General features: G+C 35.7%; 1 protein-coding gene and 1 long non-coding RNA gene across 6 annotated transcripts in view; one reads left to right on the forward strand and one right to left on the reverse strand.

Moving 5' to 3' along the window:
- Positions 1 to 27,122, forward strand: part of LOC145977313 (multiple PDZ domain protein) — a 94,347-nt gene that overhangs the window by 14,852 nt on the left and 52,373 nt on the right. For all 4 annotated transcript variants that reach the window (XM_083109199.1, XM_083109196.1, XM_083109198.1 and 1 more), the window contains exons 6-7: positions 24,973 to 25,115; positions 26,642 to 26,985. In XM_083109199.1, coding sequence (XP_082965325.1) covers positions 24,973 to 25,115; positions 26,642 to 26,985 — 487 coding nt within the window. The remainder of the gene's footprint in view (positions 1 to 24,972; positions 25,116 to 26,641; positions 26,986 to 27,122) is intronic.
- Positions 8,455 to 12,130, reverse strand: LOC145977315 (uncharacterized). 2 transcript variants are annotated; one of them, XR_014440472.1, is made up of 4 exons: positions 11,760 to 12,130; positions 11,300 to 11,465; positions 10,977 to 11,186; positions 8,455 to 10,391 (listed from the first exon to the last, which is right to left on the reverse strand). It is a non-coding gene; the product is annotated as an uncharacterized LOC145977315 (long non-coding RNA). The 2 variants fall into 2 exon arrangements; XR_014440471.1 differs by having other exon boundaries at positions 8,456 to 10,391; positions 10,977 to 11,191; positions 11,760 to 12,128.

The raw sequence follows: 27,122 nt of genomic DNA on the forward strand, positions 1-27,122 counted from the left end.
ATTTAAAATAAAAAAATACATATAATTATAAAAGAGTAACTTTATTAAGCATGATTTTTAGTATAACGTGTAATGTAAATTTATCTTCGCAAAAAGCCAGTATCACAATTTCATTCTTTTTATTAAGTATCCTTATCTACAAAAGGGGTATTTTAGAAGCATAAATTTTCGTATTTATATATAACTTTGGTAATTATTTTCCACTAACTTATAGTTTAAGTTTTATTTAATGTCAAATTTATGAATCTTTCGAGATATTCACATCTGCTATTCGCATAATATTATACCATATAATAGTTTCGACGCATTGCACAATTTTAATAGAATCTTTTTTTCCTCGGTTGAGGAGATCTTATTCAACGAAAGTGTAATCTAAAAATTGTTCACATAATGTCGGATCAAAAGCTTATTCGATATAATCCCCGTTAGCTCTTGAGGGCATTTTACGTATTATTTATGCATTGTAATGGGTATTGTTTCGGTCGGAACAGCTGCTCTGATGAAACGTCGGGATCCGCCAAAATTGTGGTCGCGCGAAAAAGACAGCGGGGTGAAATACAAAAGGGATTGGTGGTGACGATGGACAGCCGCCGAGGGTGGGTGGGTGGTAGGGGAGAATACGAGGAGGTTGATGGTTGGGAACATTGGAGTGAAGTGAAGTTGCTCGTATGGTTGCCTTGGTGAGGCGTGGTGTATATCGATCTCAGACTCGCGCGGGAAAGCGAGGAAAATTATATTTGCGAGAGAACGGAGAGGAGAGACATGTGCAAGCCGGAGGGGGCTTGAGAAAAGCAGGAGCGCCGGATTGTTCGGATAAAAGCGCACTCGCGCTCGAATTCGATTATCTAGATCGATGTGCGCGCGAATCTTTTGGTGCGGTGATTAACTCGTTTCCGATCGAGTGTGGAATAAAAGAGTTGTTTCGCCCCAGTTACTCCGGTTTCCTTTACCGAGCGTAGAGAAATCGACCGTAGTTGAAAATGTAATCGAAAATCGTGAAAATATAATGGCGTGTTCGCATCACGCCAATTGGAAATGAATTAACGTCGTGTTTCTCCCATCAGTTTTCCCGCACGCACGCGCTCCACAGTTTCAAGCGATTAATAATTTCGTTACGACACACGTAACTGCGAATCAAGTCAAAATATTGAGTTATAAATATGTTTGCTTAGGAGCAAATATTTAATTATCTCAAATCACCCGTTAAGTAAAGTAATTACAGTCTGAGGAGATCATGAAATTGGAAGCGAAAAAAATATCATTCGCAATTAATTACAAAACAGAACGACCACATTGATCCCTTCAGTGACAATTTTTTACAGTTAGGAATGAAGGAACAAAATAAATTTTTATTTGTTTAACAAATTTAACGTAAAACTCGTGATATGTGTTGTTGAAAAATATATTTACAAAATATATATCTCAGTATTTTACTACTAAAAGAGAGAATAGAATTTTAAAATAAAATGTATTTTCACGTACATGTTATCATTTATATAACGCACGAATTAATAAACATTAGCGATGACAAGCTATTAAGCAGGAGAGCGCCAAGAAGATGCGACTGTCAAAGTGAATGAAATAGAAACGAGCAACCGCGTTGTGTTTACGCGCACCGTTAACAACACGATTTTCCGCGCAAACGGAAAAACAATTATCGGATTATCCGGGAATTGCGCGTCACGTTTCATTATTAATCAAGAGTAATTTTTGGAGCACACACGGCGCATATAGGAAACTCGGGATCGATAGCGGAGCGAACAAGTGTATTATTCAATGCAATTGCGCGTTCCTCCAATCCAGTATGAATGAAATAGCGGGGCGCGGCATCGAGATGCTGTTTTGAAAACTTTGTACTTTGGCGTGATTACACCGTCGCCCTTTCTCACCCTTAGTTCCCTCTACTCGTCTCCCCAATGTCTTTCTCTCTCCCTCTTTCTCTGTCCTTTTCTCTCATATACGTTCTTCAAACTTTCCTATCGCAAAGTTTCAAATTTTGAAACCATTCGTGTACATAAGTTACGCGTGCTCACCTCTCAACTAAAGCGAACGAGCGGCAGTAAAGGCGGCTCCATCAACAGAAATTAATGTTTCACGTTCATGGACGTACATCGCGCCGCGAACGTTTTCGCAAAACGTACGAGACGATGTGTAACCCGGTGTGTTTGTATTTTAAGAATTCCTCTACTCTCACGTACGTGTATGTTTTACTTTTTCATTCTCCGGTTTTTACTCTTTTATGCTCGCCTCTTATCGTCTCATATTCCGCGTATGTGCACACGCGCGGATGTTGCGTTATTTTCTAGGTAAAAGCGCGGCGATACTTGGGAAAATAACGGAAATGTTGAAGATAACCTTACAGAGTTATTGAAGTAAAGAAAGAACTACATAAATTGGATAAGTACGCGAAAGAAATAATATGGATAGAGAAAGAGGGATCATTACGAGAATCGAACAGTAAACTGTGAATTTCAGTAATTCGAAATATACTTTTCTCCCAGGTTTCGAGAAAAAGTAATTCTTAAACATTAATTAAATTGTTTCTCGGAGAAATATTACTTATTTATATTGATACCTCTAAAGATAACTCTAAAATAATTTGTAACACATTGCAAGGTTTCTCTTTTGCAGAAGCAACGTAATCTTACCTGACAGTAATGTATCCTGTGGGAATTTTATGGATTTTTCGTTTCCAACAGCGTGATGTGATAAAATTAGATACGAGAAGGAAAAAGAGAGGTACCCGAGAGGAAATATACGGAAACATTAATCTCTCGAATAGAAAAAAATATATCTCACATAGAGAGTCGGAATACGTGCTAAGTAAGCTACCTTTTACTTTGAAACTTTTGTCAAACGGGCATGATTTTTTCATGTAAAATCTGCAACACGTATAACCGTAGAATCTTAAAGCAAGACTTTTTCTAGCATTTTGCCACATTATCGGCGTTATCGCAATGCTTTAAAAGGCGGAAAAATTCAAGAAACTGATTCCAATATCATGCATCTCTTTTGCTACGAGAGAGATCTTAATGTATTCTCGCATTATATTATCGCACGCTAGGCTCGCGGCTTTAGAATGTACAGAAAAATTTATACGGAGTAAAATTAAACGTCGGCAAGGAGAAATTATCTGCTCTATGTTAGGAATATTTTATTCATAAAACGTTTGTTAGGTACACGAAGCATGCATAACACCGTAATAGATTGGAATGCGAAAATGTGCTTGATGAAAGCTGAGAAAAATGTGTTAACTGAAAGCGCGATCGCTATTAACGTCGCCTGGCGTCAAAAAATTTCGCGAGAAAACGATAATTTTGATTTACGTTGGCTATAACTATACGTTGCTATGTCGTTCGATCGTAAATCTTTCCGCGGGTCCGCGAGAAGATAAATTTGGCGTCAAATCGCACGCGAAATTCAACGATGGCATTTCGTAAATCGAAGCTTTCTTTCCAAAATGATTTGTTATTTTCGCAGAATTTTCTATTATTAAACTTTGATACATGTGTGTGAAAAGAGGAAAGCAGCGAATATTTTTCGAAAATTTTTTTCTTTTATTATAATAACTTTCTGTTAACTTCTGTTCTATTTTTCTTGTATAATTTTTCCACAGCAAAAATATATCCATTAGTCGCTAATTCATCAGGTCTTGTCTCGAAAAAGCAGAGCTACAATTTGGCTATTTATTCTGCTTTGATTAATCTTCATATCATTCATTTCTGATGATTCACGAAGATTGATCGGCGAGATAAATCACACATGTTCGTGGCCTAATGTTGATAGAGAAGATTCATGATGCAAAAAAAAGAGTAGATGTCGGTAGACAATGCACACGAGAGATATTTTTGCCACGCGAATCTTTTTAATCGTCTACTAGATCCGACATTGTCCTAGAACATCGATAAATTCGTAGCTATCCGACCGCACTCCATCCGTCGTCATTATCCTCGAAATCAGACCGATTAACGGGCATTCGAGGCGTTCTATCTTATTTACCGAGGAAATGTAATTTACGATGGCGCGCAGTCGCGCAACAAAGGATTACATTAAGTCATAATCGTAGCTGCAGGCTTTTTAATTGCAAAGAGTTTACTTTGCCGAACAATAGAGAGAATGGAGAAAATGATTCGCACGGGACGCTCGTTATCCGTCTGTCAAATTTAATCTTTAAAATGATACATAGAAATATAATTCTATAGAAATGCGAACATTTTATAAGTTTACTCTCTTTATCGAAAAATTAGTTATTTCCTAATTTAATAAATTATAATTTTAATAAATTATTATTATTTAATTAATTATTCATGTAAGATATCACTTATATGTATGGATAATATATAAACGTGACACATGTGCAAAATAAGTCTAAAAATTCCATATTTTTAGAATGTAATCAAAATGAAAATGTTTGATTTTTAAGGCAATTGAAATGATTGTATTATACAAAATCCATTTTTCATTTCTTTCCTCGAAAGAAGGTAATAGAAATGTAATTTTATTATTTTATTTTTAAAAGATCTCTTGACTTATACAAATCTCTCTTCTTATAAAAAAAGTTAATTTTTTTGGAACTTTTTTTTATATTCAAATCGATATGAAGAACTTTTATCAATACGCCATTTCGATATAGAAGACTTATCAATATGCCATTTCACGAGGACCAAATGTAGATTACGTGGAACGCTTCCATATCGGGATACGCGCAACTTCCGGTGACCATATGGCGTATGCCAATTTATTACGTCCTGAATTCCCTCGAGCGCGTTAATCGCTTCTGGTGATACCGAAGGATGAAGCCTCTGGCAGATACGACGTCGGATCTCATACATATACTAATTTATCGATGCTCAACGATAACATTATCGTAGCGGCGCGAATTAAAGAGATTTGCATATGCGAGTTGCAAAGCATCCGTATTCGCATATATTTTCGATATCGCGTCACGTTTTACGCTTTTTTGAAATTGATATATTATTCTTTTTTTAACTTTGATATATTATCCTCGATGTTTCTGTCACATATCGCGCGAATCAGCACAAAGTTTTATTTACGGTTTATTACTGCGTCGGGATTAAAGTTATATTTATTACATGGAAATATTCTGGTTCGCTGCGCGAAATAACTATGGAATATTACATATATTACTCCATACATATTTTATATATTCATATATAAGAACTGAAATTTTTGCAAGTAATGAAAATGCATTACAGAATGATAACGAGAGAAAAAAATACTCGATTTTATTTTTGGATGAGAGAAAATTTTACATAGTATTTAATGGATAGAGTATATTCCGAAAGTACTCTGGTTGTTTTAGAATTCAACGATTTTCTTTCGAAAGTATACTTTTATTTCGCGCTTAAAAATTGCGAGAGCCATTCGACGAATAGCATGCTCGGTGAGAAAAGTGAATTTCCTTATTAAACCGCATCTTATCTCCGGATTGTCGACTCCATTCCACGAAGATTCGCTTCCAGAACTTCGGAACTTTAGAATGAGGAGCAAAGAATGTTATTAATCGATATTGGCGAGATTGTTTTGCGCTTCTGCGAGATATAAAAAGGAAATAAAGAGTAGACGTAAAAGAGATTTTTAATCATTTACATTCTGATTGTTATATGAGATGATTAAGGGCTTTTTTCATAAAACATAAAACGTGATGAAGTGTAAGAAAGCTACTTCCGCGCCAAGTTCTTTAGTTTCTCTTCTCTAAAAAAAATAGCCAACTTGGTGGCACGAAAGGAAAGAAGCTAAAACATAGAGAAATTCTCGACACGACTTTCTTGAAGAATATTTAGAGAAGTTTCACGAGTAACACTTCGCGCCAACCGCGACTACTTTTGGCTCACCGCAATCTTGATCATGATTATACATGCTACTGTAGCATACACAATGTTGCCTCGAGTTTTCGTGAGAAATGCATAAATACGCTTGCTAGAAGATGAGACGCACAAGCATCGGATAAGAAATGTGAAGATTGTAGAGAAAATTTATGTCGAGTGTAAAATTTCGCTGCAAAAATTACGGAAATTTACGCCTCATGGAAGTTATAATTAAACGCAGTCGTGTAATGTTTGTTTACTCTGGATTGTAGATGATGTTTTCAACACTTCTAAGATTAACGTAAAGAGTCAGAGAAGAATTGTATGATTTTTATATTTATACACAGGATATAAAAATTAATTTAAAATTTACAAATGTTCTGAATTTTTTAAATAAGTCGTAAAAAATCCACTTTATCTGAATATTTAATAAATCAACATAAATAAAATGAGAACTCGCATTATAAGATCGTACTTCGAGATAGACTTGTTAATCGAAAAATCGTTAATGAGCGTTTTTTTTATCCACTCTTAATCTGGCGTGATTAAGTCTCTCGAACGAATTTTGCATAATTTATCATATCGATTCGTAAGGGGGCTTTCTTTCTGTTCTCGCGTGTAGTAATATTATATCGCTTTAAAAGTCTTATAAATAACCCGCAAAAATGTCCGCGAAGACGTTAAAAAGTTGGGATACTTCGTTCTATCCATGCTACTAAGGTATCAAATCTCTTGGATTATTTCAATTTGTAAGTTTGCGAAGAGAAGCACAAAATCGTTGTGTGTAACTTCGCCGTATCCGCGTGGGAACTTTATTCCGCTCGTTTCTGGTCCGCCAGCGAACTCGAAAACTCATTTTCCGAGCCAAGGAGGCGCGAAGGAAGAGCTGCCCGAGCTTTTTCAGCCGAGCGAAAGATCGTTTGCCCTTACTTCAGTAAGTGACTTTGTTTATTAACCGGACGGGCTCTCAAATTTCCGATTTCGGGATGAACATCTGAGGAATATGAAATGCGCGCGCTACAACAATATGATGTAAAATACGTGTCTGGCCGAGATAAAGGTGATTTATTTTTTACAGCACGGTAATATCTCGAATATCGCGGTGCGCGTATCATAATTTTAAGAGAAATTTTATCATAAAGGTTTATTATCTATCCATATTTTTATAACATTTTTACGTATACATAATAACATAACATTTATACGTATACATAACAATAAAAAATGAAGTTTCTTTAAAGATAAATTTATTTTGCAAAATTTTTGTACAGTTACATATTGTTATGTAATATACAAAAATATACACAATGAGTATAAATTATAGGATACTTTATACCTTGTACATTTTTCAATGATTTTCGCGTAAACAATCCGATAATGCATGACACTCTCGATCCTAAAGATGAGCGTTTATGGAGGAAAGTACTTCAAAGGTTATGAGGGATCCACCCTTGCTTGCTCCGGTTTCCGGCAGTTGAAGGGATCAAATTATGCTTTGACCTGCAACATACGTGTAGATAGTGTCGCAGGTGTCGAAGATAGTGATGCAAATAATAAATAAACATAGGATCATATAAAATTCACGTGAGAAGCTGGCGACAAATGTTGAATATACCTGCGGGTGCTGCGGTAACGATGATCTGAATACACGATTTCTCATGCAAAAATAAGCTGAAATGTTGAAGCAAAATATTTTCGTACGACGTACTCCATTTTCCAAACCATTAATATTAAAAATTGGAAAATGGATGTTTTCTTTCAGTTTGATTAATTTCGAATAAATTTTTACCAGTGAAAAAAGTCATTTCCATAAGAAATACAAGGCTTCATAAAAGAAAAGAATAAAAAAATAATCATATAATCTTAATATATTTCTAACAATATTTATTATCTTAGCCGTTATAAAGGTACAATTACTGAAGGCTATTCAAGCTCGAAGGAAACGGAGAAAATATTTTATTCTCGATTTTTAACATAAATCTTTGGAAAGCTCGTTTGGAGAAATTTATTCCCACAATTTTGGCTTATTTTTGCACGAGGAGTCATTCGCGATGTGTTTGCGTCATCCGCATTGTACATTGGTACAATTTTCGATGTCGCGACTGGCTGACCTATCTTGTCTCTCGCTACTTGGTTGAGGAATTGGCTGTTGCGAGCAGCGGTTCGTGGCGTTGTAAATTTATCAGTACCACACCACGGAACCATCGTGGGGGATCCTTTCGCGCGCGTAGGTCGTATAACTCTTTAATGCTCTCCAACGAGCCGTGCACCCATAAGAGAGGCTCTCGCTTCTTGCCCTTCTGGAGCGGATGAGCGCATCCGTCGTTCCGCTCCAGAAGGGAGCTTCGCTTTGTATGTTGCCGTTTTGCAAAAGAGAATGGCATCCCTTTGGAGCACAGCGGACCTTTTGCTAGTGCGTAGCTCAGGGGATTCTTGTTACGGCGCCCAACTGTATATTGCGGCATGCGGATTGGACAATTACGGTTATATTGGAGCTGTTTAGAATTTTCTTTAGCGGATCTTTTGTTGTAAAAAGAGTCTCAGAAGTCGATATACTGAATGAAAAAATAAGAGAAAAATATTACAGAGATTTTCATGATAATCTTTCGCTACAACGCATTTATTAGATTAGTGTTGAGGGATCTTAATCAATTTATTTCTTCGAGGAGAGTTAGGATTAACATAATTATAAGTAAAGTACAATTTTTCTTTTTACTAATAATATTAGAATTCATGAATTATTAAGAAGTTCGTTACCAACAATATCACGCAATGAGAATGTTAAATATACATGTATTTCAGCCTATATGTCGCGAGAAAGGACGTCGATGTATAACGACAGTAAACTATTACGAAATCGGAAATCGAGTTGGCATAACATGGCGAAAGAATGATTGATTTCCGATGTAGCAATACGGTCCCACGTTGTATTAGCCCGGCAAAAAATGAGCAAACTTGTCAGAGGGAACCGAGGTTTTCGTTCAGATGTTTACCAAGCTTGTGCCAGGTATTTACTATCCAATTTTTATGCTGATTCAATACGACAATACGTTCCTTTTTTCTCATTCTTCATCCTCACACGGATTGTGGAAAGAGAGGTAGAACAAGAATGGAGATGTGAACCGAAGGATGAAAGTGGAAGAGAGGGAGAGAGTGAGAGAGAAAGAGAGATTCGTTATTGATTCGAACTCGACACAGCTTGGGTACAGTCGTAGCAGACCATCGTCGTCATCGTCGTCAACGTGTACTTACTAGAGGTTGCTGGCAGGCACAGGCGCACGCAAAAGCGCTAGGTTGTCGGATTAGATCGTGACGACCGATGACGGAGGCGGAATGACCCCGATACACTATCGATGGATAATCGCGAGAAACGCAAGCGAGCAGCTCCCATCTACTATGAGAGACATGTACACCTCGTTATGATTGTTGAGATTGCAAGATAGATGCAATTAATACTCTCAGGACGGAATTACTTGAATATATTCGTTCGATTGTTCAATCGCAAAGTGACACTTGATGCGCAAAAAATATTTCTTGGAGATGAGAGTTAAAATTTTAGTCATTTTCATGCTTTATAAGATTACAAAGATCATCTTAATCTTTTTTTATAGCCTAGATGTGGGAAAGAATTTTGAGCACAAAAGAGTTTTGCATAATGATATGAGTTTGGAGGGTAAAAGTTACATTTTTGACCAAAACTTATAAAAGATGAGTATGAAAAATCGCCATATTTAAGTAAAACTTTTATTCGAAAAGAATCCTTGGCTCGAAAATAAGAAAAATGTGTGATTCAAAATTATTCAAAGCTGATATCGATGCAGATTGCGTAAAAGTGATGCAGAAATGTCGATTTTATAGTATCATTGTTTTCGAAAATCTATAAAAAAAGGAAACAGATACTCTCTCTTCCTCTCTCTTTTTCTCTTTGTAGAAGAAAAAATTTATTTTCTCACGGCGATATAACTTTGCGTGTATTAGCTCTTCTAAATCATTGCAATCTCTCTCCTATAAAATGTTAAACTATCATGTCGGATAAAAAAAATAATTTGCAAGAATTATAGACATCGACGAATAAATCAACGAATTATCGTGCAGTCGTAATTTGTAGCTTGGAAAATCGATCTACGCCGCAAAAGATTCTTACATTCGGGATAAGGAAATGTGTATCCGAGTTAAAATCTTCTGAATCTTATATAATCAACCAAGGGAGACACGAAAAAAAAAACAAAGGAAGAAAAAAGTTTGCTTGTTTTATTAAACTAAATAGTGATGGATGACGAACCGATCGGTCGTTAATTTTGATAAATGACCCGAGAGGAAACCCGCTTTTAACGAGCTATGATGCTTATGCAGTTTTTTTATCGCCCTCCACGCTTCGAGGATATATCGGTCGCGCTATGAAAATAACTTCTGTTGTTCGATTATCGTGGCGTGACTGGAATTTACGAGATAGATTACGCTTGTCCTTGTGCGATTGCTCTCTCTTTTTCTCCCTCTGACATTCGTATCTGGATCCTTATAATTTTTCAATTGTCGATGTTTGCGGCTCTTAGTCTGATAAATCTGAAATTTAAGATAATGCGAAAATAAGATATGCATATACCCGACATATATGCAGATGCAGGTGTATTTAATTCGAACCGCGTAGTAGCGCTGTGGTAAAATAATTCCCTGATATCGTTGACTTAATATGATTTATTATCCATGCAGTTGCGGTACTTATCTCGGTTATATGCAACCGGTGTACCTCTATTCTCGCGATAATTGCTCATTTATGATTGATTAATCGCGTCAACATCGCTATTTAGCTACTCAACATTGATTTTTAATCTTATTATCGTTCGCGATACAAACGTAATTACACTAATGTAATCTATGTATATATATATATAAATATATAAATATATTTGTTAGAGTTGCATTCTGTGTTAAGCTAGTAATATCTGCTATGTTGTAGCGCATAACAGTGTGTTCGTTTCTCTTTAATTTCTCAATTCCCAAAATATTTTGAGTATATGCCAATTGACTAATGACGTAATGACGCATTCAAAATTTTCTTTTTCTCGGAAATTATTATTGCTTCATTCAAAATATATTAAATTGATAGGATTGGCAAAAGAGATCACTTACATAAACTTATAAATTTACTTTAGGATTATTCTGACGATTCAAAGTACTGCAGCTTATTCGGTCTCAAGAGAACGCTAAAAATCCATTTCTCAGTATTGACGTAAAGTATATACTTCGCTACTCTCCCTTATACGAGTCGTTCGTTTTAGATCGGAGTGTGTCGATTCGCTCTCAAAAGGAAATATGGAGTCGTGGGGATATTCTTGCGTCTTCCAAGTGCAGAATCTTCTATACTTTACGTTCGTATTTATATGGAAATGCGAATGCGATGTGATGAGATGAGATACGGTAATGGGGGAATACGATTTTGCGGGACAGGAGACTAGCATCTGATACCGTACCTGAAACATTGGAGACAGTGCGGCACTTACGTGCCACCGACGCACAGCGTCTCGTGATTCTCGCGCACCCCTCCACCCCCTTGCCTTTCCCCCTTTCCTCTCGTCTTTGCATTGATTACTCCATTGTGGTTCGTTAATGACGTCAGGTTGCTGCAACAACAATAACCTGCGGCGCAAAGCGATTCGCTCAACGTCGACAATTAATTCCAACGGAATTGATGGCATGGCGATAACGTTCGAACGTTAGGCACGATAGTTGAAGAGAGAGGGAAGGGGGAGGAGAAATGTTAGTAATGCGGTCGTAGCAGGAATACGAAATGTGCGTAATGACGATATATCTCGTTTATCTCAATATTTCCGGAGCGAGTAATCTCGTCGCTCTCGGATATCTGCGTGAAAGGGAATCCTCGGCGTCGCTCTCCTCCCCCCATCCTCTTTTCACTTTTCTGTGAAAAGTTACCTATGCTTCATCTGTAACCCCGCGGCGATGTGTCAGCGAGGCGTATGCAATATTCCCTGCGTTTCGGAGTAAGGGAAAAGCGATAAAAAGCGGAATATATGGAGAGCAGAAGGTGCAGGAGACGGCTCGTTACTCTCGCGCTTCTGCCTTTTTGGCTAAAAACAAATGTGTTCCATCTCGATCACGCTCACGACACTCGACGTTGTTTCCGCTTCTCCGCAACGCGTTTTGCTTGCCGTTGAACGTGCGTGTTAAAAGATGACGGATCGCCTGTCCAGAATATCGAATAATCGCTCGATAAAGCGTCATTATGACGTGGCCCCAATCGATATCGGTCCGGCAGGAAAGAGCGACGTTAGATTCGATATCCCATTCGAAGCCCATTTAACGTTACACGCGTACTCGTGGCAACGCCAGCGTATTTTTTTCTCTCGTAACAAAGCAACTTGCAGTAATATCGTGGGTGCCTCGCATTTGCCAGGCGGCATAAATTATAATACGCGAGATAAATATGATTCTTATTGCGCTACATATTTTTCGCATTTTCTTTTTTTCGCGACGCGTGTCCGAAATTGTCGGCGAAAATTTTGTAACGCCGCCATTGAAATTTGAGGTCAACGCAATTATCCGGATTATACTGCGCTAAGACTAGACGATGAATTTTTCCGCGTAGTCTTTCTCTCTCGTGTGTAGGCTAATATAGAACTAATACTCGCAGGGAAAAAATAACTGTAGCTATCGATAAAATCCCTTTGAATTACTTTAACATGCGCACCATGTAATGTTAGTTTCTTCCATATCTTGATCAAAGGAACATTTTAAAAGATTACGACTTTTTTTTTAATCAATCATAATTACATTACGTACAAGTTTCATTATAACTTTGCACCAGGTCGTTACACACGCTCATGAAGGAGAGAAAATTATTACGATTGTACTATTGAAATTATGCTGATACCACACGCGTTTCCGGAAGATCGTTCAGCGAAATTTGCACGTCCGATAAATAGCACGTTCATTTGCTCGCTTTTTAGCGCGAGAATTTGCACACTTATTCATCGCGAGTGTAGGGAACTTTGTACCGAATACCGAAGTTCATATCTCGTCGTATATTTATGAAAATGGTACACGTTGCAGACGGTATGGCGGTAATATGGTGATTTGTTTGATTTTAATTAATGAGCTGACATTCGTTCGAAATTGCGGCGAGATCCAAATTGCACCTGATACGAAATTATTCCACGCAAGTGCGCAAAAAACATTAAAGCGAACCCGGGATGATTCCATTTGATTAATGCATCGGTGATTCTCATGAAGCTATTTCATCGCGATGATTAATGAAAAAAATAAATTATTCTCATATATTAATATAATATTAATATATTAATATATTATATCGATTAATTTTTTCTCTCGAATTATCCGTAATAAAAGCTGCGATAGTTTGTCAGGGATTTCGAAGCGGAATTGATGGACGGCAGTAAAATTTGTTTGTGTTCAATCATATACTCATTTATAAACTTCAAAGCAATCTTTTCGTTTGTGCATTAAACGATATAACTGAGTAATATAAATTATTAATAGTGAAAAAATATATATCATAATAAGATACGTATTGTGTACTTTGACATTAATGTACGATACTTCTGTACATACATTAATCTAGATTAAGTTTTTATTAAAGTGGATATCGGAGAGATGTGTTATTTCTTGTTTATTTTTTTTATAAACTTAACGTAACGTTGATAAACACACGCATTATGTATAAATAAACTACAATAGACGCGAATCTTTGAATTTTCTACTCACTAAAATGCTGTTATAAATTATACATTCAAAGTTTTTTCAAGGGTAGGGATGTTATCAAATATATGAAACACATCATGGCGTGAAATAGCGGCTTTGATATTTTTGCGCGCACCGAGATGGAAATTGCGAATATACATGTCCATCTGCTATGTAGGTAAACTGAATGCGTTACTTTGCAGTTAATTATTGTTTTATTTGCGAAATGAAAATTGCAAATACATTCCAGTTTTCTAATAACAATGAGTTGTAATTCCGCGGTGATCGCGCTGTTTGTTCTGACAAAACGACTCGTAGAACCGACTGTCGCATGAATATTCCTATAAGCAGCTGAATTGTATTCGTCGGAAAATCTGTACCCTCCATAAATTATATGGTGCGGTCGCAGTGAGTCGCTCATACCGTCCCAAAGTTAAAATATTCAGCTTTGATATGGAAACGCGTTATTACCATAACGCCGTCGCGCGATTCGATTCCGTTTCCCGGCTTTAATCAGTGCGATAAATCTAATACGCTTCGCTTGTTAATCTGCTCCAGGTCACAAATATCAGCGACATGTAGTTCCATTCTTTTCATAATTTCGAAAATTTTGAAAATAATATACAATGTACAAATAATATGGAATTATAACAGACATTTTAACAAATTTATCAGAAAAATAATTTTGAGAAATTTTAGCGATTTTAAAGTTGATATTGCAATATTTCAAAATTGATATTGCAATTATGTATGTAAAAGAAGAGAGAATAGTAATCTGCAAATTTATTATACAATATTTTTGATTATATGCACAAATTTTGTTGAAGCAAATGATAATTTTGAGTCTTAGATTTGAGATAAAAGAAGATTAAAAAATTAATTGTAAAAAAAGACATTAATTTTCTTTAGTTAATTTTCTTCTTGTTTAGAATGCTCCAGAAATGTTTAATTTTTTTATTTTTTAATACTTGAGTAAAAATTATACAATATAGATTATACAATAGAATATTATCCTTATTATTCTCGCATGATATCTCATGTTGAAAAAGAAATAATAAATACGCACGATACATACATATATTATATGAATATTACTCGCAGTTGCTAAGAAGTGTTACAACAGAATCGCGGAACTGACTATGAATATACGCTAGGGAAAACATTGAGAGAGAGAGAGAGAGAGAGAAAGAGAATAAACGCAAGAATATATTTATGATATCAGAGTACCATTAATTGTTGATATTTCACTGTTTAGTGTTGATATTTCACTCGCTTGGGTGCTACATACGTGTAGTTGTACATGCAGTTTTCTCATCTTCAGTGCTCTGTTAATCCTGTGTATTTAATCGTCTGTCGGAAGGGTTTTGATGTATACATTTCCTCGAAAACTTGGCTGCATATTCCGGGGTGAACTACTAACTGGACAGAACGTTTCGCGGGTACTATCCCTTAATATTTATTACACTTTAGCACTAGGCTCTATGCATTATTGAAACACACTGGAGCGCATTGATTGAGTACTTTAAGTAAGAATGTTTCTGAAGCATCCGATTATTACTCGATGATGATGTGTGTGTATTTTCGGTAGAGATAATTATAGGGATATAAGAATGTGATAATTTTTTTCTCAACTTTCTTTATTCCTCTTTCTCCTTCAGCTCTCTTGCAAAATAAAGACTTCACTTTGCACTTGATTTCGCTTAAACCTAGACATTAAAATTATTGAAATATTTGGATTTGTCTAAGATATTAAATAGAGAATTTTTTTTTTAACTCTTGTCAGTCAGAAGAGATTATCGATAAACTGTTCTAAATATTGACGAAATATTTTATGGACAATAGGCTTGCTCTACCAGTATTTTTTATCTGCGAAATACTTTTTAATCTCGTCACACGTCAGCTTTTTGTCCCGATATTTTCTACTGTATTATCTAAAATTGTTGAATATCGATCATACTTTAAGCCAAACATTATTTTCATTTGAAAAGATCAATTGATAATATCCAAAACCAATCAACCGTAATATCTATCCATTTTTCTTTCCAATACTACATTTATGTGAATATTATTTTCGACGAGTCTTGATAGCGATCCAAAAATTTTCAACTGTTTTTTGTATAAGTAAATATTTTTAAATGTAATATATGTATTTATCATTGTTTACCTTTTTGCTCGTAAACAATTAAAAATTTACACAATAGTTTAATTTTTTATTAATTTATTTAACGTTTATGATATAGAAAATACATACTTGCATACTTTGTTATATTATATTTTTCGTAAACATTTATCTGAAATTAATTAAAGAACATATTATTTAAAATTGATCTGCAAAACTGAAATATCACATATGAAGATAAATATTGAACTCTATAAAAAAGAACTTTTTAACTGCAAATTCAAACCGAAGAGACAAAGATTAAATGCCATGTCACATAATCCGGGGTCTGCTTGAAATGAGTGAGAGGACACTTTCGTAGATTAAGAATAGTTTGCAGTGAAATAACGGAATAAATGTTGACGTACGTCACACGACATCATTTTAAATCGCAATAAATGATGAATCGCTCGTTTAAGATATTGGTGAAGCTGGAAAACGAGCTTGAAAAGCGCATTACTTTTGCCGTCGTTTCGTGACCGCTTTCTCTGTGTCTTCCATCCGTGACACCGATAATTTATACGGCTGTATTTCGTTTTTCGTCTTTAAAGCGTACGAGATTTAACTAATATACATCGCGTCCGTTTTCTAGCATGATGCTTGAACTATTCTCAATTAGTCTCGCTTATTTTGTTTTTGGACGCACGGCGCAACCTTTAATTAGATTAATTACGCGCCTGGTTTCGCATATGTGCACATTTATCAAACTTCTCATTGTCTTTTGCAAACATTTCTGTTATTTGGTTTTTTTCTTAGTGTGTATGCACGCGTGTCTTTTTTGATATAAAATACCGCCGGCGATTTGAATAATTGCTTTTTTTTTTATTCTGTCATATGCGTGTCGTGTGCTTGCTCATGCAAATAGTGAGTTATATTCGCGAGTGTTTTTTTCCGTTCTAGTACGATACACGATTGGATACTGATTTTTCGTCGTTTGTTTTTAGAAACTCTATTACAGTTATTTTAATTGTACATTGTGTACTCGTTAAAAATATAGATCGATCGCATAAAAAGGAAGAAAATGAGAGATACTAATGTTATAATAGATTAAATATCATAATGTACCATTTATTCTTCGTCATTGAAAGTGTCTTTGACTTGTTAAATTAATCATCGATTAATATTTAAATGAGTCTCGTCTCCCTTACATAAGGCTTAAGGTGTATCATAGAGATTAGGGAAAGTATCCTTGTCAAGCGACTTGCTAGAAGCTTTGATAATGTATGGTAATATCGTGACAATGTATGCACATTAGAGGCCAAGTAACCTAAACCAATAATGAGTTAATGCTTTTGATATGCGTAATAGTCTCACGCATATATGAACATTATGAATAGCTAAGTACGTGATAATGAGAATCACGTCGAGCGCAAGCGGTATTTATCAAGATGTTTCTCTGACGTTACAGCAAATTTTGATCTTAATTAGCATTTCCTATTATTTCCCGATTGAATCCAGAGAGCTCCCGCTGAAACAATGAATGGTTTGGCAAGGGGTTAATCTATCTGGCAATAGATAGTAGATAGCATATCGATATTTCAGCGTCTCGCTTACTCGAGTTAGGATTTACTTACTCGTGTAGCGTGAGTTTGAGTTAATACAACTTCACTGGATCGCGACCGAGATGAGGGAACGTCTGAGATCGTCCATTATGGGCTTTCCGATTAATCGATGGCCTTGCTGCGGTAAGTGCGAAATTATTCGATCGTATCTGAACAAAGCGCCCACGTAGGCGAAGCGAGTCGATTGTATTTTTAATTGTTATTTCTAAATACGTGCCTTTGCATCTGGTAAGTAAGGTGGAATGTTAGGTTGAATTTTTGATTCTAAAAGGTGACTTTCTCTTTTATTGATTTTTACAAAGAGATATATCTTTCATCGCCAAAGCGAGATATTTATTGCAAATTTAGTTGGCAATAGCACTCTTGCATATTGAACGATTTCTTAGATTTTTATAAAATAATTTTACGCTTACTGTGCAATTTCTATCTTTTTTGGGAAAGCTTCTAATAATTTTTGGCATTGTATTCAATTACATTTTTTTAATGTGAAAATACAAAGAGCACTGCAGCTGTTTGATGTTCGACAATTACGCTAATATCGCAAACCAGAGATTTGCATGCTGACTAACAAAAATTTGTTACACTTTCTCGGATTCGACTTTGTCGAATCGTTGACTTGCTATCGTGCGTTCGTTTCACTTGCAGCGACGGCTTCCAACAGCACGAAACTTTTTCGGAGTCACACAAAAGGAAGGAAGATTAACCTAGTGACTGGACCGACACTGTGTAAGCCCTATATGTCAATCCACCAAAAATCTCTGGCTTATCTGACCTGGCTTATCCGCTAATTTAGAGTACACAACCCGTCAGTGAGATAAAAGAGGGGAATTCTTTGATGGTTTCTACTCCGCGTGTATCTGAGTTTCATCAAATGTTTATCCGGGGCAAAGAAAATTCTACAAAGTATCGAAAATGTTTATCGGATATTTCAAGTTTATCAATTATATATCAGAAGAGTTTTAGTATTGGCAGTCGCGTACAAAATCCACTTTCAGTTCGAGAACAAAGTATCGCGAGTAACGTAAATGTTGCATGTAAACTAGATACACATAACGTATTGCTTTTTCCGAAGGAACGATTCGCATAGTTTGAGTAGTTAAATGGAGAAATGCGAGTGACTTTCCTTTTCGGAAAAATCAATTTTATATCAATCACAATCTTCTCCGGGTTATGTACTTTGTTTGTCACACATTGTCACAATCACCATCTTTTCTCGCGTCGCTCCATTGCATCGATCCAATCACAATTAACGAGGAGACAATTTTGAAATAAGGATATCAGTAGAAAAACGTCTGATAGAGTAGAAACGTAATAGAATAGAATTTCAGCTGGGGCAAAAAAATTCATTGTATTTCATCTGCATCCGTTGACACGCGAGAGAGCGATATAGATTTTATATGAGATATATACGCGAGAACAAAAACACATCCTTTCGTAAAGCACCGTCTGCAGATTGTTACAAAATGTGCGCGTGATATATATGCGTTTTCTCGCGCGGTAAGAAATTGAAACGTACATGACTTGCAGGCGGGTTTCCCCTTAAGTTCTCGGGACACGAACGTTTATATCTTGATACGTCCTAAAAGTTTCAGTGGTATCCGGGAGATGGGTAGGGGACAAGAGGATCGTCCGGATCCGGACGACGACGACGAACGAGAAAGAGAGGAAGAGACTCTCGCTATTAAAAACAACGGAGGCGGAAGTTTTCTGCCTCCGCCGTGTTTTTAAGTGACGAGAGACGCTATATGGTAGGACAACATACTCAAATCGATATGAGCGCGCTGCGGTACCTATATCGTCACTCTACTACGGGGCTGTTGTACGTAGCTAAAGCGAAAGGTCGGATCGCGTTTGCTTTTGCACGCGGCTCACACTCACTTGTACGTGTACGCTTGAGAGCGCGCGATTTCCTGTGCAGATCGATATTCGCGCGACAGCTGCGTTTCGCTATCGGACACGTCGTATTAAAAACGTTAGTGATATTATAATAGATGCGATAATAGGCTTTCTTTTTACACACTAACTAAAACAACATTAAATTTTTATCACGTAAAAATATATTATTTATTACGTTATATCGATCCAGGATGTCCACTCCCTCGAGAAACGTAGAAACTGGAATTCTTAGGAAGTCTTGTATCTGGAAAAATCAATTGTCATAAAATTTTATTAGGACTTAAGGAATTTTTTTATAAAATTCTTTCTTTGGTATTTTGCTCTCATATCGTCGGCGAGTTAATGAATTATGCGTTTAAAATATAAATATACATCTATTTCTGATTATATATTTAATGTCTTAACAAAATATCGAATATGTTATATTTTTATTGTAATTTTTAATGGTAAAAAAATGAAAATTTACATGAAATGAAAAATGTTTATCTTACGAAAGTTATTCATTTTTTTGCAGTACATTTAAATGTAACATTTAAAACTTAAGAGACTATTGAAACTGTTTTTCCTTCATATGAGTAAAAAACATTAGAAAATGCATGTAATGAAAAACTTACTTTATAAAATTGTATCAAAAAGAAATTGCTTTAAAATATTCTCTTTACTCGAAATTTTGAATAAAAATAGTTGAAAGATTAAAGAATTTTTAGGGAATTTTTTACAAAATTTTAATGGATAAATCCTATTAAACTTAAGAGACTTTAATTTTAAATTTTAATTAAGAATATCTTTATTCGATATTGCATAGAGACCGTTACGATCAGCCAGTGTTTCTTTCAAATGACTCGACTACATTCACAATATTGTAGAGCTTAATTACTCTTCAAGCGCACAATCTAGCTCATTCTATTTTCATGTTTACAGTCCGATCGTGTTCTGCAATTAGCGATGGTCATCAGACTAATAACATTTGCAAGATTCGATTCAAATCAAAACGCGCTCGGATTTGAAGTGTTTGTAAACGATGTTTAATCGAAGCCGGTTCCGAAAATCGATCAGATTAATCTGAGAAAGACTCGTAGAATTCAAATTGTGTCATATCTAATTCTGTGCACTTGATTAAATATATTTCGGAGTCTCATATGCACAAGTTCTATTATATATCTTCCGTCTTCGATGAATGGAGATAAACTTTAGCAAATTAGAAAGCTGCCTTTTTCAACGTAGCTACTATTTGTCGGTATTATTTACATAAAACACATAAATTGCATCTAAGAGCTAGTTACGTAATTATCTCGTAGTACTTGCAGTTTCCACAGAATTTACGTAGGTGATTTTGCATAATGGACGCGTTTTATACAAAGTATGAGCCCGAGCTGTTCTCTAACAGTTTGGAAATTCGGCGAAAGTTTACTGTGCCAACCTGGATCGTATAACTACATACATTGCAGCGTGGAACAATGGATAGTTAAACGTTCTCCTCATTGTGTCAAACATTGGATCTTTAATTCCCTTTGTATCAATCGGCATAGAATTCGCGCCAATTATTTATGCACGGAAAAATATCTCTATCGAATATCTATGTTGTTATGATTCGCGAGAGACATAGTGCTTATGTTTCAACATCGATGCTTCACTCCGTTATTTCGTTATTTTACGAGTCTTTGGCGAAGCGTCCGACATTGTAATCTTAAATAGAAGAGAAAAATAAGTGTTCTTTTTATTTTACCGTACGGTCTGTGTAGACGTGCTCTCTTCGCATATGTTAAAAGACGGCTTTAAAACTTTCCACGCTTTGTAGCAAAGCCATGTAGCCGTTGTTTTCCTACGAGGGCGAACACCGTCCACCCTCACGACCCTTACTACCCTCGTACACTTTGAAGCGCGCGGGTGCGCTACGAAAGTAATCTGAGAGCTCGGTACACAAGACTCTCTAGATCCGTCTCATTCATAATTTACAGGGTACTGGAACACTAGCGAGAGAGAACCGCCATTCTCGCGTTTCTATGTACTCTGTTCGTCGAGTACCTGGCGCTGTCTCCTGCGTTAACTGAATCGCTCTTGCGTCTTATATTTCGCATTTCCTTATGCTTTATGCGTGCTACGGGGAAATTTTTATTAGTGTCGTTATATTATACTTTCGGAGAATTTTTTATTCTGAGAGGGTCTCGAGGAACCCGATACAAAGTATTATTATTTATACTAATTATTTTCTTTCATCAGTAACTCGTAATTTTTTTCTATCTCTTTAATATCTTCATACCACAATGAGTTTATATGTTTATTTGTACTTTTAATTTCGAGTTTTGTTTTTCTCTTTATTATACGTTATTGTTATTATTATTCTCGTTATTATTATTATTATTCCCTCTTTAGATATTTATTACACTGCAAATGGTGTCTATATTTTATTCGCTCTTCATTCTATTATTATAGAGTTTATTATTATTATTATTATTATTTATTATTATTTATTATTTATTATTATTTATATTATTATTTATTATTATAGAGTATATTATTTTTTCTTACAATAATCTTTTTGACACGTGTTGTAGATTTTTTATTTCTTGTTTTTAAAATGCTTTAAATTAATTTACACCTTGAAATTGAATTAATTTTGAATTAACAACAATTTAGCAGCAAGTAAATTTCTGCGAAATATGTTAATATAGTTCTAGATTTATGTTTGCATGACCCAGTAACATTCTTGCATGCTATCCCTGGGAAGAACATTCCATATAATATACGAAATTAATACGTATACGTGTAATATACGAAATTAATTATAAGAGAGACGAATATTTAATAGTAATGTAAGAATATATAAAAAATGGACACAATAAATTTAATAATCTAATTTTTATTTTTTTCATCAGTATGTATTTTGCATTTATTTTTACGTAACATGCTTCGCATTCATCGACTCGAAATAGTTACTTCAGAATTTGATTATTCTTTAAACACATGAAACTGTAGCTCTGTTAGTTGCGTTTCATGATGACACAATTCCATCAGATACATCATGTAATTACGGATACGTTTTTGTCGCTACCGGATCTCGTCAAGCGCCTGTCCGAACCGCAGAAAATCGAGACGTAGATTACCGTGACCGAACCGACCGAGTCTGTATATCATTAGCGACAGCACAGGCATCGAAATTCGCTTTGACGGAAATTGGGTAACGCGACCACTATCGTGCCATTAAATGCCATAGCGTAGCTTTGCGTGCCATGCCAAATGTCACGGAGAATACACTACTCGATAAACGATGGCACGTGGAAGCAATAACGGAGATAATGATGTTTCTCTGCGATAGCGTAATCACAATGAAAGACTCTTACTCTGCAGTTTCATCGATCCTTGAAACTTTCTCTGTTGTATACACAACATATCTCTTCCTGTTGTTTCACAGGTATCTTTTGTATCAGTTATGTCAACCGAGATGATTACACAAGCTAAGAGTTTATTTGTTTTTCAAATAATAATAATAATAATAACAATGATATACAGGATGTTTTTTAATAAGCACGAAAAATTTTAGATGATTCTTTGTCGAAAATTAAGGGAGGTTTTTCATATAAACAAAAAAGTTCTAATACAAAATTGAATAGGGGTTGCTAATTTCATCCCCTTATAACAATACGGGAGGCTGAAAAAAATATTAATAAATAACCTTTTTACTAGTAGAAAATATCCACCTAATTTCATTTCTTTAACTTGTTCCAAATTTGAGAAAAAAAAATGAAAACCTAATTTTTACCCCCTAATTTTTGAAGGAGTAACTCCACAGGAGGGATGTAGGAGTATATGTTTATATGAAAAACCCCCCTTAATTTTCGACAAAGAATCATCTCCTAAAATTTTTCGTTCCTAAAACTTATTAAGAAACACCCTGTATAATAATATTGTTATTGCTAATATATCATATATTTGCCAGAGATAAAAACATTAAGAAAACAACTTAAAAAATTTAAAAAATCGTTTTGTCACCTGATATACGGTTCCTTTAAGATATTTGAGAAATCTTATTTTTATCACATCGCAATGCGAGACTGGAAAATAGAACACTTTGCTATTTTCGTGTAAGATACATAGAATTTCGTTCGGAGAATGTGTGAATTTCAACTTTATAAGGCAAGGAATAGAATTTCCACTTGCATTCCTAAAATTAAATTGAACAAGATCCTGTTATTTTCTATATCCGAAGCGTTACCTTCCATTCGAGCAGCTATAGCGCTTCTTATTTCGGCTTCCGGTATCTTACCGGAGGAGGAAGCGTTCCGGTGCGCTTTAAATAGGAGTGTCTCAAGCCGATTTAATTACGAGACTTACAAGACGGTGCACTCTCTGCGCGAACTGCAGTTTCCTCGTGTCGTACACAAGACCCTCGCGGAGAAATTTAATTAGTCAGATATATCGGACGACTTGCCGCTTGTCAAAACTCCCTTATCGGACTTGCCTCCGTGATTCCGCCTTTCGCCCGTCGTATTGTCGTTCGGATTTCTCGACAGATTGCGGACGCTCGTACAATTGCTCCGCTTGTTCCACTTCAGTCAAGCTGCATCGATATGCCGCTATCTTTTGACGACCGAATCTGACAATAAGAACACGACGCGGCGGGAATTTTGCATTATGGCAATCTATGTTGCATTCATCTGAAGTATACCGCCCATCTGTTCTTCATCTTCTTTTTTCTTGTCTCTCGAGTGACATAAATTTTTTTTATGATATAGAGAATGACTCGACTGAATCTGTTATGAGTTTTCATCTATTATTTGTAATTTCATCTCTCTTTAAACGATATGCATACGTTTACTTTTGATAATTTTGACGATTTTTTTTTTGAAAGGGAAACTAACAAAAAAATGCACGATGTGGCTTGAGTTGCCGTCAATTATATTTATTTATTCGTTCGCAAAAATTTTTCGCCGGCAATTTCACTAAAAATTTAATCGCCGGAATTGGAAAAAGTAAAGCGGGTTTTATAATAGGTATTATATCATACTAGCGTGACGTTACATTTTATCATGCGCAACGTCTTATTTTGGACGTGACAACAAAATCTCGCGCGATATTACAATGTGTCCGCGATATTACACAAGTATGATAATCTGCGCGTTATATATGCATAATACATGTAAGGTACATAATGGAATAAAATTTCAAGTATCGGTTGTAATTTCTCATCGATCGTAATTTCCCATCACCCGCGGTTGTAGATTTTTCTTTAACATCTTTTTTCTTTAATAGTTACATAAAACGAGATTGGAAGTTTAAATGGACGTCGTTAAAGAATTTTAAAACGCGTCAAGTAATTACACGCGGTTGCACCAGAGGAGGAAGAGGAGGAGGAGGAAGGGAAGGGATCACGAGTGTCAAAGTTCTGTAACGATTTTCTCCTGGCGCAGATAAAAATTGCAACGATTTGACGAGCCGGTTGATGACCCCCCAATTTAATTATAATCATTCCGCGTGTTAGCGCCACGTGTATTTGCATAGAGTATTCATATCGCATTATTAGATAATAAGTTGATTATCGATCGCCTTTCGATTATTTAGCGACCCAATTCGAAATGTGTAAAGCGAACACGCGCAACGGCCGGAAATGTCAATGGCAGACAATACAGTTGATTGCCGCGTATGCCATTTTGCGTCTATCACGAATACAAAATCTATTCACTCAATCAGCGCAATCTATTTTATTTACCTTGAGATTTATATCATTTTCACGTACGATGATCGAAACGTTCACGCATTTTCTTTCGCTCCATTGTAGACGATATATATCGAGTTAAGATATTTTTGTTTTCAGCGACGGTCGATTGGTAGAAGGTGATCAAATATTGGCGATCGATGGACAGCCTTTAGACTCCAACATCTCTCATGAGCAGGCGATCTCGATCCTTCAGAAGGCCCGTGGTCTGGTTGAGCTAGTCGTAGCAAGAAGCACCCAAGGTAATTACCACAATCTTACCAATTCGTTTATGCTGGAAATTGAAATCTTCCTCGTAGGTTTTTACGATTCGCAAAAACGTTCGATTTACAAAGAAGATGATTTCGTATCAAATAATAACATAATGGTTGTTGCACGCAAATTTGAGTGCAATGGTTCAATATTTATCGCAGGATATTCAAATTATTCATAGATTAATATCATTATGTATAGTTTTTCAAATTAATTTTTTTTCGTCCAGATATATTTTCTCCTTGCAATTATGTAATCTTTATAAAAACAATGTCGTGCAATGTAATAAGAAAAAAAGATATTGTTAAAAATCATTATATGGTAGTTTCTCGATGAACGGTATCCGTGTCAGTATAAATTTTGATTTTCGTTGAATTTCCCACGTCGTGGAGAGCTAAATTAGTTTGGCTAACTTTTTTTTTCTGGCTTGGTCATTGCATATGGAACAGAGCAAACTCGTGCTAGATTGTCCATGCGTGTACGCGATGCGAATAACGCTATGCGAATAGTCGCTTTGCGAGAATGTCGCTTTACCACAATGTTAACTTTTATTATTTTATACCACGGAATTTCATAAATGTGTTAACAATTTCGCAAAGTTAATTCAACATTCGAACAACTCAACCCTTTTATGAGCCCTTTTTTAAGCGTTAGCCTTGCATATCTTTCTGTATTAATTTATTTTTGAGAATTTATCGAAAATAATTGTTTCATGTCACAAATAAGATTTTATTAGATAATTATTGAAAGATTATATAATAATTGAAAGGTTACATAATAAGAAGTGATTGTGATTGCTCAATAGATGTTTGAGAACTCTTTGCAAATGAATAAATTGTTTGGCATCGATAGAGAAATTATATATCGATGGCATTAATAAAACATCATAATTGCAATTATTATCATTTTCCAATATTGTCTTATGAATAGTATATTGGAGAAAAACATTGCAACTCTAATTTATGTAATTTTACATTTTTATTTGTATTATAAAATTGATACAAAAAAATAACCGTATGAGAATTTTTTTTAAACGTTTCAACAATCTTTTTCGTAGTGCTATACGATATATGTCATATTTGAAGGAATTAAATAATGGGCGGAATTTGTTGATGGATATTGGGAGTTCTTTGTAAACAAATAAATTATGCCGGGATCTAGTTTAACATTGATAGAAATCATATGTTGACAAACAATATTGCAAATACATTTCTTAATATTTCCAATCATTTGCAATTATTTTTCAATGTTATCTCTTATGAATAGTACGCTCGAAAAAAGAACCAAGTTTAATCTATAGGATTTTATATCTTTTGTCCTTATTGTGTACAATTGATGATACACAAGAAATTGTGATACACAAAAGAAAATTCTATAGTACAAGTAATTTTTCTGAAAAATTGCAGTATCGCGTTATACTTCTCATTAGTTATATGATATATAATACCGAGATGGCAACCATATTATGCTCGAAGGAGTTAAATAATTGGCGAAACCGTGTACTTGCTGTTGACAGACGTTGGGAGCTCTTTGCCAACGGATGAATTGTCCGGTGGTTCGAGTTCGACAGCGGCCGCAGGAGCAGCGTCGTCCATCGTCGGCGGCGGCGGCGGTGCCGCTGCTGGGAACAACCAGACAAGTTCCGACAAGGATCAATCGGTGTCAGTGTCATCTACCATCGTTACACCGGGACCGACTCCGAAGTCAAGCCAACCGACCAGCACCACTTCGGCGGCGACCCCGACGCCCACACATACGCCAACACCCACGCCGACCTCGACACCGATACCTGGAGGCCTCGTTATCGAAAGGAGTCCCTCCGCCGTCAGCGACGCCTCCAAGAGTGGCTCTGACATGGTGGTAAGTTTTTTCCCTCTTCCTCCTTGATTCAAGACCATCATCGTCGTTCTTTAGACTGACCTTTTAATTTGATTGAAAAAAAAATCAAGTCGGGAATTTTTCGGGCATTATAGAAGACAATTAAAATTAAGTATTCT

This window comes from Camponotus vicinus, unplaced genomic scaffold (assembly GCF_025532165.1).
Source record: "Camponotus vicinus isolate PSW18456_S1 unplaced genomic scaffold, iyCamVici1.0 SCAF_9, whole genome shotgun sequence".
NCBI classification, from domain to species: domain Eukaryota; kingdom Metazoa; phylum Arthropoda; class Insecta; order Hymenoptera; family Formicidae; genus Camponotus; species Camponotus vicinus.